The sequence below is a fragment of the Chaetura pelagica genome, unplaced genomic scaffold, assembly GCF_000747805.2.
Source record: "Chaetura pelagica isolate M959 unplaced genomic scaffold, ChaPel_1.0 scaffold90, whole genome shotgun sequence".
Classification (NCBI taxonomy): Eukaryota; Metazoa; Chordata; class Aves; order Apodiformes; family Apodidae; genus Chaetura; species Chaetura pelagica.
The window spans coordinates 9,346,252-9,358,816 of record NW_009953496.1 but is presented as its reverse complement, the minus strand read 5'-3'; the positions used below and the strand labels follow the sequence as shown (position 1 = coordinate 9,358,816).

Sequence of the window (12,565 nt, the reverse complement as noted above, 5' to 3'; positions counted from 1 at the left end):
TAACATGAAGGGGAATTTGGATAACAGCTTCTTGGATTTATGATCACTTCAGGAGATACATTTCCTCTTGAATTACACTAACCTTCCATCCACTGGATTGGAGCTATGAAACTATGTCCATGCGTGGACTACTGTTTTATGTGCTATACACATACAAATATAGCAACAGTTTATATGGAAACTGTTCTTTCTATGAGTACAGGTACTGTAACATTTACAGGAAATGTAATAAAATGTCTTAAAAAATAAATACTTTTAAAAAAAGGCAACAAAAAAAATTACAGGTTTCATACCAGGCTTTCCTGGATCTCTACACTACTACAATTAAACTCAGTGCAGAAGGAAAAAAACCACAAGCAACATCCTTTTCTAGTTTGTCAACTTTTCACTGGAATATACAGACCTTTCAAAACTTTTTAACAACACCTGTGTCATGTTCATCCTTTCAAGGCACCTTTCACCTAGTCAACCTCTTCCTCAAAGGCAGGAAGTCCTTCTTTGCCACTGTTGTGACTTTCACCTGAAACAATCCTTTAACCTGAATTCTCTGAGTATTTATTGAAAAACACCAAAACAAAGAAGAATACATAAAATTCCACATCAAAAAATCACTGAGATGACCAAAATCACTTGGATCTTGTATTTGATGGTATATTTCTCTATTTATCTTTTTATGTCAACTACTGCCAATCCTGTTATTATAGATTCCTACTGCTAATTTCCCAGAAGAAACAGCAGCAGCGTTCAACAGCGATCCTCAGACATTAAAAAAATCTTAAATATCCCTATTCTTTATGAGGAATCAAATCAGAGGAATGCAGAGCCAGGTAATTTTGGGTGAAATTTCTCTTGTGTGTCATAACTTTTCACCTTCTTTTTTTTACCCTCCCCTCAACACTAAACTAAAATTTTTCTTTGCCTACCTCTTGAAATTTCTCCCTCCTCTACTGTTAGATAGCAGCACATAAAGCATAATACTTACTGCATCTTCTAAGTTGCAATTAGCTCCCTTCTTGAGAAGCTCCTGGACAATTTCTAAATTGCCTTGCTCAGCAGCCAACATGAGTGGAGTCTGGCCATTCTGAAATTAAAATTTTAGGAAAAGTGATACACTGGGAAGTGAAGTAAATGACACACATACACCAACCATAAAATGCCAAGAAGTAGGGAGGAATGTTTAATTGTTTCCATTTTTTAATTGCCAATGAGAAGCAGTGAGAAGGACTGGTTTTCAAACCACACAGTCAACTTGCAATAAAAATGGAGAACATAATATGAAATCCCACCCCATAAGGGATAAAAACCAAACCAAACAAAAAACACACTGCAAAAAAACCCCAAAATAACCCCAAATATTTAATACATTAAAAATGGCTTCCAAAAAAGAACTTATATTGTGAAATATCTTTCTTTCCCAGTGATTTTCCCACTGAAGACATCTCTAACACAGCCTGTTACATCTTGAAGTAACTCAACCTTGTCATTTAGAAAGTAATAAATAAATAAATCTAGCCTAAGAGTCACAGCAGCCATTAAAAGATGCACACTGATTCAGAGTATCACTAAGATTTCTTGCTGAAGTCTTGGAAAAAAATAGTCAAGTTAGACACCACATTTTCATCTGGCAGTACACCAAATACGGATATAATTCCTGTCCTGTGCTCTACAGGTTAACAAATAGTATCATCTCAGGGAAGATGGAAGAGAGAAAAGTGGGTTTATTTTCCTTCAAGGATGTTATAAAAGTCAGTTACAATCTGCCACCTTTTTATTAGCCCACTTCTGAGATACAACTGCACTGCATGATGAAGAGAAAAACCTGCTAAATTTTACAGTCCATGTGTTAATTTTGACAAGCTTAATAAACAAAGAATTTTTCCTGACCTGTATTCTGCCTTATCTCTGAACCATATAGAAAATTCAAATTACCTGGTCTCTAAATAAAACAAACCTATATATGAGGAGTTATAAGCCACCCATTTCCCTGAAAAGAACAAAAATCAATGCAGAAACAGAAAGATCACTAATTTTCATTAGCAAAAGAATTAACAGCAAGATTAATAAAGATATTTGATGAGTTCTTTCTACTCTTTCAATACAAAAAAAACCCCTAACAAACAACAACCCAAAACAACACAGGAATGGCCTGAGTCTTTCAAAACAGCTTTCTGGTCCATCAAATATGACAGGATTGTCATGTTCCCTGACTAGTCTTCACAGAATCTTCCCCATGACATTACAGATAACCAACAGTATTCTGACAGGATAAAACAAAACCTAAAAATGTAAATTTTTTACAGGGAAAAATTATGCTCTCATAGAAGTTTATGTTGTTGTAACTATACATCATATACATTCAAAATAATGCCTTTGCTTTTAGATCCTAAACTGTGATTTTCATCAACAAGCAGTAGTATTTTTAAGTCTGGTTATTAAAAAAATAAATAAATTAAATGCTCAACAAATCAAGAGGAAGGTAAATACTACTTTCTAGAAGAGAACAGCTCTCTTCAGTGGAGAGAACAGTCGTAATTTTTGCTCTTTCAGACAAGTTTTTTATATGCAGGTTAGTATTTTGAGAATATTCATGCCAAGTGATTTAAGAAATCATGCCTGACCAATCTAATTTCTTTCTCAGTGGCTTGGTGGATAAATAGCTGAGATACTGTTTATCCCATCTCTAGCAAGGTTTTAGACACTGCCTCCCTACATCATCTGCATAAACTAATGAATTTTTTTGCTTTAGGGGTATTTAAAACACCTTTCCCTTTTTGCTAAAAGATTCTCAAATACCGATTCAATGTTTCAGCAAATAATGAAGATTTCACCAAGACAGAAACAAAAGATAATTACTACACCTGTGACATCCAAAATAATTCTCAAAAGTTGCCCAAGAGCCTAGACACTCCACAACAACTAAATGCTCATATTTCTCATAAGCACATCAAGTACTGTATATCTGCACATCACAGCTAAGTCTAAGTATTGCAACACCTAAATTATAAAGTGGCACACCTGCATCATTTTAGGGAAATAATTTCATGATTCTACTTTGCAGATCAGCTCTCTCACAGTCCACTACAGAACAGAAGATTCATAATGTATCACTCAAGGCAACCATCTATCATTAGCTGGTAAGTAAGCAATGTATTTGGTATGTGAGAAGAATGTGCACAGAGAAAGGACACCCAGGGAAAAGGCAGAGAGATTGAGACTTGCTCCACTTAACTGAAACTGCTGGTGTTAGTCCAATAAAATCACCCACATACAAACTCATTGGAATATCCTAGTTTTTCTGGCAGCTGACCACAGTCAAGTTATAAAGGGTTGGTAACAACGTGGGTGATCCTACCAATGGACAACTCAGTAGAGCCTGGGAGGTCCTGGCACTAGCAAACCTTGGCTTGCCAGCAATCTTTTAAGACCTGCTCTGCTAGCATTCAAGTTTTGGTATTTTGTTTTTATCCAAAAAGGAAAGACATCTTGGCAGGTCCAAAACAGAAACAGAATTGCACTCAGTGCCACTGAATTCCAATAATGAGCCTGCACTTAAATAAAACTCCTGTCATGGATAATGTATGAACAGCTGCCCCATCCTCATGGCTTGAAAACTGATGCAAACTCTACATGTCTCCAGAAATTACCCTCTCCACTGCAATATATCAGAAGACCCAAAAAATCAGGTACAAGGAATATGATCTCTGTAAAGGACAGTAACTGAAAACCAAGAGTGCCATCAAGAAGAGAGGAAAAATTTAGAAAAGAATTTGAAGGCTGTGATACTGTCGATAAAGTCAAGACAGACTATTTGTCTGATTTCAGCCAAGTTTTTGAGAAGAATTACCAGCAAAGGGAACAGACTATTCTCAGACACAAAGAATGCCAGGTGATGAAGCTCATGTGTATGCTCTGAAACTTCAAACTTCTCCCATCTCAAATACTTCAGCATATGCACATACACAGCACTAAATGAATGTGCCAACAACAAAAGAAAACTGTCTTAAGTGAAACCAGATTTAGTGACTACAGTAAGGCTAAATTCTGCACATTGTTTTCACATTTGCATGATGCTTTTTGGTTTTAAGTAATACATGCCATTCAACTTCTTTCCTAAAATATTATTTCCATCTTATGCAAGTTTAAAAAATATATTTTTAAAAAATAATGAAACAGACCATGCATTTTCCAAGACTTTAATAAAATATAAATTAATTGGAAAACCAGTCTTCCACACACTAAGTAAGAGGTGAGTAAAAGAACTGCCTGGACTGTCAGATTCACAGGGTGATGGTCAATTATTTACAGTTACTGCCACCCAGCTTTGGAGGATTTGATTTGGGACTAACATTGTATCATCTTCATCAACACCCAGAACCACACCACAGAAAGGACACCCCAAGGTATGGAGAGTAGCTGATATGCCAGAGAGCAAGGATGCTGTTCAGAGGAAGCTCAACAGGCTGAAGAAACGGGCTGACAATTCCCTGCAGCTGAAAGGCAAACAGACCCTGGAATGGACTAACATCAAGCAATGGTACTGGCTAGGGACTGCCTGCCTGGGGAGCCACACTGCAGAAATGGGCATGGGGTCCCAATGGACAAGAGGGCCATGAGCCAGCAGTGTGTCCCTGCAGCAACGAAGGCAAATCAAATCCTGGTCTAGCCCTCTGCTCAACACTGGTGAGGCTGCAGTTTCTTCCTCCTTTTGAGGACTTTCAAATTTTGCTTGTTAAGTCCTTGAACAACCTGACAGAACAGTGAAGTTAGTCCTGTAATTAGGAGACGAATGAATTCATTTATCTCCACAGTTCCTTCCTATCCTGAATTTTACTGTGAATCTGATTCTCTAAATACGCTACATAAGTTTATCAGGTTCTAGTTTTACAACACTATTAGAAAATCACAACCAAAATAAAAATTGATACAAGCTGCACATCCAGATGAAAGAAAAGTCCAGATGCTTACAAACCAGAAAAACTACTGCAGAAGATAAAATAGTTTAGTCAAATCATCTAAACTTATTTGTAAAATACACAGCAGACTTAGAAGGGCATCCAGATAACCTGAATTCTAAACATAGTGCAAAACAATGTAAACAGTCACTAGCAACAGACATTTTAATGAATCAAACCTCCCAGGAAAATCACGGGATTCTTCAGTGCAGTATAAGGACAATCACTTAAATTGCTGATGGCAACATGCTCAAACCAGACTATATCAGATGACAAAGCAGAAGATCACAATTCTTGCACTATTCCAGGATTCCAAACCCGAATACTCTACACTGAAACTCCTTACTGCATATTGAGACCTCCTGTGTAATCCTGGTAAAGTAATTTAATCCTCCTGGTTACTTACAGTTTATTTTTTGGATACATATGTTTTTATCCAAACTAGCATCTGTTTGAAGTATATAATCCTAGTTGGCTTGTATAACAAAGGTTCTCTTGTCTAGAAACCAGGATGCTAGGGAAGAGCTATTATCATCCCAAGTTTCACCACAAAATGGACTGGGAAAGAATGCATATGGAGTTGGATCTGTGAACTGGAAACAATTCCCAGAATTACAAGTATGACCTCCACTCACACAGAAAGGATTGAGCCACATTTTCCAGCTTAGGAGAACACTCAGAAAAAAAAATAAATCATGGAAGATGCTGAGGTGTTGATGGAGACTGTGTATGGTGTGTTCAGTCGGTGCAGAGGTAAGCAATCACTTGAAAATAAAACTGAAATCTGTATACTGAATAACCAATATGAGTTCACTAATTATTAATTCTGTAACTAATAAGCTGCAATCTGAAACTGACTTTTCAAAAAATCATCTTACCTCATTTCTCTCATCTACATCTCGGCATTTCTCAAGAAGTGCTTTCAGAGCAGGAACGTTTCCTTCTTCTACGTAGGTCAAGAGACTCTGACTCATCAGACTTGCCATCTTTGCACAGTATTTTAAATGCTTCTCTAACAAATCTTATCTGTATTTCAGGAAAGGAGAAAAAAAGGCAAATCATAAGTAAAGGCTATGAGAGTTAACTCTGACATTAGAAAGCATGAGTTGCATATGCCAGTAAGTTACTAGTTGAGTACGAATACCCATAATTCTCAAAAAACCACTTCACACTGAAATGCAGTAATTTCATTGAAAAGTCAATTGCTTCATCTTTCTAGTTCTTAGAAAAATCACATTAATTTTAAAAGTATTGACTAAATATGTATTTTAATTGAAGGCATAGTAGTAGCCTTTCATTTATATAATTTTCTTGGCATATATAACATTGTAGGAATACCTGTGTATGTTACAAACTCCATACATGCTAGTTATTTACATTATAGCCCTTTACCTTTATGCACGTAAGCAGAACATGGAGCTTACTCAGCATTATGAAATACAATGATAATATCTAAATTGAAGCCATACGAAACTATGGAAAACACCATTTATTGAATCATTTATTACCAACTTTATCCAGACATGCCTGCACATGACAGCTCATTCTTCTTACCTTGCTAGTTAAACTTGGCATAGCTTCTACCAATTTATTATATATTTTTCATTTCTAATATGTAAGACAGGAGAGGTTTTTCTTGGTTAAGGCAGAGCATTAAAAATCATTTAAGACTTCCTAAAAAGCTGTGAACTAGCAGAGTTCAGAGAACAGGTAGTATTACTGTGCCAAATGTATACACATACAGCTCCAGAAGCTGAATTATTCATTGCACCTAAATTCAGTTTTACTGATGCAGACCAAGTCGTTGTGCTAAACACCAGACTCCACCCACCCCCGCCTTCCTCCCCACCTGCGGATGACACGATTGCGCTCTCTAGCTTTTCCTTGTGTGATAGCAGTTTAACAGCAGAGGAAAAACTCCAGTTGAGTGTTAGCTGAAGGCTACCGGTTAAGCTATTCTTTACCAGACAGAAGCCAAAAAACAGTGGCTTTCCCAGGCGAATGTTCTAAAATTTATTCTCACATAAAAGGAGACAGTGAATTTTTCTGCACTCCCAACCAAAGTGGAACATTAGCAACAAAGAGAGGAGAGGAAGCCAGCAGGTACTTCATTACACTTAGGGCAGAGAAGTTTGTTTAGATTTAGAGACTTAAATCAAACAATCTCCACTTCAAATTGCTTACATGGATTGCAATAACAGCATCACAACATCCTTTCTCCTTTAATAAGCAAGTGTATATAAACAAACACGCTGCTGTCAAGATATGTTAGACACAACCTGAGCTCACCTACAGCACCACAGCCATCAAATGACCCACATATAGAAATTCCTTGTTCATAAAACATCGGCAAAGAAGCCAACATACCCAGTTCAGTTATGACAGCAACTCTGGGTACATGTACTTTATGAACACATTAATGTCCAGTGACAAAAGAAAATACAAACTACATAAATTTTAGGTATGCAAGCAGAAGAACATAAGAGGGAGAAGAGAGGAAAAGGAGGGACTGTGACTGCCACTGTTAAATTTCAGCTTAAAATCCAGGCTGTGGCTTAAGGGACAAATTCCAAAGAGGATTTATACATCTCAACTCCAAATGTCCACATACCAGGTAAAAATTAACAAATGAAATCATTTCATTTAGATGTTATATAAAACCCAAACCTAAAATCAGTTAAAAAAACAAACAAACTAGATTTGACATACAAAGCACAGCAACAGTTTTACCAGGCATTGCACAAATAGCAAGTCTCTCCCACAAGAAAGTTATAAATAAACTAAGAAAACAAAAAGTCTGTCACGTTTACTATATAGTTGAAGTTTACTATATAGTTGAACAGCACAACAGTGGTACCATATAATTGTCTTTATTTTTTTTCAGTAGCAGGAAGACCTAATTGAGAGGTTGCAAACCTTAACACACAAAAAAACAAAAAAAAACCAACCACACACACCAAAAAAAAAACAACCACAACCTAAACCACACCAAAAATGAAAGGTTGAAAAGAAACAGTGATTGTAGCGACTCAGTGTCCACACACAGGCTCCTATGGTCATTTCAGATACAAAAATACCAGAAAAATCAGCATCTTGCCAGACATCCAGATGCCAGTCCAGAATAGTCTGCCTCCCTTATGGACTGCATCAGTATCTCACAGCCCTAAGCAAATGTCTCTGATGTTCTCAGGCACCTAAAATGACATTAGATATTCACATGCAGGCATCTGAAATCCTCCCACGAATTTTTACATATTTTGACAGAAATTCATAAACATGACTTGCCACTAGCTCCACTGTTACCACTGTTAAGTGATTTCCCTGTGCAGTGTCCCAGCTTCTCTCCTGCAGCTGCACCTTCAATCCTCCTCATTCTGTTTTCCATACCAGACACTAAACTGAAAACTATATTAAAAATCATGAGCAAAGCATGACTACGTCTCACCAAGTGAATTACACTTTGTAGTTGCTATCAAAATTTCTCCAATTAATTCTTAGTTAGTGGGAAAAGCAAAAAAGCATTCAGCATTGCTTCCTCCTCAAAGTAAGATTCTTCCCTTGATGTTCCCTACTGCCATATTTCAAAAAGGCAAGGGCAGGCCTGCTGCACTGTAGATAAGTATACTGCTTCAGAAATCATTACTTGAACTCCCAGTTACCAAGACAGTGCAGTTTCTGCCTTAATGCAGATCTGAACCCTCAGAGGCAACTTAAACCTTTGATTAACAGCAAAATACCTGAAGCTAAAGAACACATCTAGGGCTGCATTTACAAACTTCATGCTAATATTACCTTTTTTTAATTATAAAAGCTTTGTAGGCTGAACCATCTCCAAGTATATTGTTTTGTCACCTACGCTTCACTGTCACATAATATTCCCTCCTTAGAATAAATATATTTTATAAAAGCAAGAACAACAAAAACATTTTATAATAATGAATTTTATATCTCATGCTTTCATTTGCCACTTTTAATGCAAGCTTCTTAAAGCATCAAAAGAATTAACACCACTGGAGGGATTTAGGAAAGTACTGTTTAGGGAGTCAGTAGCAGAAATTTCCATTTAAAATGCAACCTGAATTCACCAGGTTAATCTATAGGTTAATATTCTTCTTATTCTTAAAGAAATCCTGCAAAATTAACAACAGGCAAAAAATCCCCAAACAAACAAAACAAAAATACCAAACCCACCATCTTGGCATCATACACATGTAAACACTTCTTTTTTTCCTCCAAGAACAATAAACATGCCTGAAACAAGGCTCACTCATGGCAACAAGTCCGCATAAATTGAGCACAGCCACAGTTCATCTTTGTATTAAATAAGATTTATGTTTCTATGTCATAAAAATTAAGCACTGTATTCCAAGTCTGTATGGGTGATGGACACTAAAATGTGATTTCTTCCAATGCTTAAAATTTCTTTTCAGTTATCATAAATGCTTCCAACCAAGACTGGGGTATAATCTCTAGCTAGATAAGTAACGCTACTCCAGCCCTTCCAATGGAAAAAGTTCCTGAAATATATATTCATACACTTTTCAAAACAACCTTAGAACAGAAGAAAAATCAACCCAATACCTTATACTTTACCAATATAAAGGATAAGAGCTTAATCCCTGCCAAATTTCATAAACATAGTGAAAAAGCAGTACCATTCAAGAGATTCCAATACATAATATGGCCCTTAATAGCTCAATTAACAGTATTTGCTTTGTCTGACACAGTAGAAGTACTTTCACAATCTATAACAAAACTTTCAATTAAAAGCAGGAGCCTGTTCGGAAATTTATTCCCTTTCCAAAAAGGATTAGATCTATTATTTTCTTCTCCCACCAAAGCAAGCCAATTTCCCGCCCACAGACCAGCTCTTCATTCGCAATCCAAGCTTCCAAGCTTAGAAATCTCACAACGCCCTTGGGCAGCAAATCTTCGTATTTTGTAAGACTAGCATGACACCAAGAACTATGAAAATACATATTTGGAACACAAATGCTCAGGTGAAGGTAACATTAGTACAAGGACTAACCGGATTTTGTAAGGCTCACACATTCTGAACTGAAGCAGATGTTATCACTGATTTGGAAAGACTGCAAAAATTTGCTAATTTACAAAAATTTAGTTTCTGTCAACTGCATCAGAATTGACTTGCAGGGGTCCTGATAATTCAGATCTGCAGATACTTAATGTACTCTCAGAATCTTGTACCAGCTTCTAACTACAGAAAAAAAATGTCATTAGACATTACATTTTTCCGACATCACTATCTTCTCCATAGCTCTCCCCCATTTTTTAATTGCATGAACTGTGATCATTTATGAAGAAAAATAAAAACTGGTGATCAACAATCACTAGAGTTATTGAGAAGACTTTCTTTGATTGTTTTTGTTTTCAAAAGGTAAAGATCATAGTGACTCACATAAAATTCCTATTTTCATCATACGATGAAAAAAAATATGCTTCTTAACATGCTTCCTTCTATTTCCAGACACAAAAGCTACCTTCCCGACATGCAACACTGTGATAGATCTTTCAGTTAACTGTAAAAGGAAATAATTACAGTGCTGCTGAAATCTGGGCATGTACAAATCAGACACAGAAACACGCAGTATTCTGCCATCTTTCCAAATCAGAATTTAAAGAAATGTGGAATACAGAAGAAGCGTGTGTACATATAAGCATCCCCCATCCTTTACGACCCCTCACTGTAATCACTCGCTAAACAGACGCGCTTCATAAACATTAAGAGATCACAAGTCAGGTGTCCCATGAAGCAGTAAATATTTTTAACTGTTCTTTCCATAAGGAATGAGTCAAGGATTCCGTTTAAAGAACAAATTTTCAGAACAGTTTACATGAGTCGCTAAAATATTAATTTCTAGTATTCAGAAGCAGAAAGAAACAACAAATCTAAGTTTCCACAAGTAGTCTACAGGCACACCTTTTCTCCAGTGCCTGAAGTTCCAGTATGACTAATGACCTTATGTTGATTTTCATCTCTTCCTTATTTATCTGGCAAGACCATCAGTCACACTCCTGTTATCTAGATGAGAAACATTTTAATAGATTTTTTTGGTGTTACTTTATAGGAAAGAGTAAACAGTAACAGGAGAAAATATTAAAAGATACAAAAAGGTAACAAAAGATGCAGAAACCTATAACCAATATAACTAAAGAAAGTTTGCACAGAAGGAGGTTCCTATGCCTGCAACCTTTTATTACATGGTAAAAGATACAGGGAACTGGAGACACGAAAGTCATGTTTTCCACCTTGGGCACCCAAGGCAATGGCCATTTCTAAATATTTCAGGGATGGATTATTTTTTAATACCAAAAAACCCCCCATCAAACCAAAACACAAAACTGGGGATTACACCCAATAGACTGGAAAGATGCAAATGTATTTAAGTAAGAAGTCACCACTGTCATCCAATAACAACTGGCAGGTATATCAACGTTCTATCCTGGCTGAAAAGCTCAATTAGCAAAAAGATATTGGTAAGAACATCAGAATCCTAAGCAAAAATTCAATGCTTGTACAAAATACAAAATGCTTAGTCCTACAAAACACTATTTCAGGTTTTAAATACTTCAAGTAAAAGAAAGTAAACAGAAACAGGTACCAATATTAAGTTTCTCAGAAATTTATACCACTACAAATCAATTGTCAAACCCCATATATAACACACAAAAAGTGCAGCAAGGAAGCCTACGACATCATCTTATGACATCTCTTAAAGATAAGACATTTGTCTGAACCATAAAATCAAGGGTTTGTCAGTCAAAGAGACAAGTTCTATGACAAGAATCTATTTCAGTATTTTCACCTACGGAAAAAATCAGTTGTGTGATGGAAAAGTTTGTTATACAGACTTAAAGATTAATATGGCTACATTTCATAGGCTTTCAAGTAGATTTGAATTTCTTAATAATCAAGTTGCTTTAAATAACCACCATTGAAGAACATAAAATAATGCATGCTTATCTAACAGACAAATACGTGTGTTTTCTTACACATTCTGTTCTGACAAAAACCTCTCCTTTTTATGTTTCCATTTCTTTACTGTTTGACAGGGTGGGGTCAGGTAATGAATCCCATGATTCAAACACTTACCCATCGAAATACATATTGCTGTATGTATTTAATACATATTGCATCAAACCTTTAAAGACGGGAAATCACTTTTCCCAACCGATTGTTAAACACATAGGAGAGGTGGAAAAGCCCTACCCTTAGGAAAATTTGCTACTCTACTTCTTCCGTGATGCCCAGTGACAGGACCAGAGGCAACGGGCAGAAAGGGGAGCGCCAGGAGGCCCTGTCTGAACGCCAGGACACACTTCACTGCTGTGAAGGTCACCCGGCTCTGGCTGTCCCGGGAGGCTGCGGCGTCTCCGCCGCTGGAGACACAGAAAAGGCCTCCGGACACGGGCCCGGGTTGGGCGGCCCCGGCGGGGCTGAGGGTTTGGCGTGCGGAGGGGCCTCCTAACCTCAACTATTCCACAATCAGGTACCTTGGAAAGCAGGTGCCAGACAGCGCGGACAGATCAAGCTCGTACCTGTTTTTCCGGGCTAACAAAAGGAGGCAAAAGCCGGACCCGAGGCTCCGCTC

General features: G+C 37.0%; 1 protein-coding gene across 1 annotated transcript in view; it reads right to left on the bottom strand.

Moving 5' to 3' along the window:
• The window catches only part of KIDINS220 (kinase D-interacting substrate, 220kDa), a 66,464-nt gene extending 60,526 nt beyond the window's left edge, over nt 1-5,938 (bottom strand). The window contains 2 exon segments of the mRNA XM_009999158.1: nt 983-1,081; nt 5,831-5,938. Of these exon segments, the coding sequence (XP_009997460.1) occupies nt 983-1,081; nt 5,831-5,938 (207 nt within the window).
• Between the last annotated feature and the right edge of the window lie 6,627 nt (nt 5,939-12,565).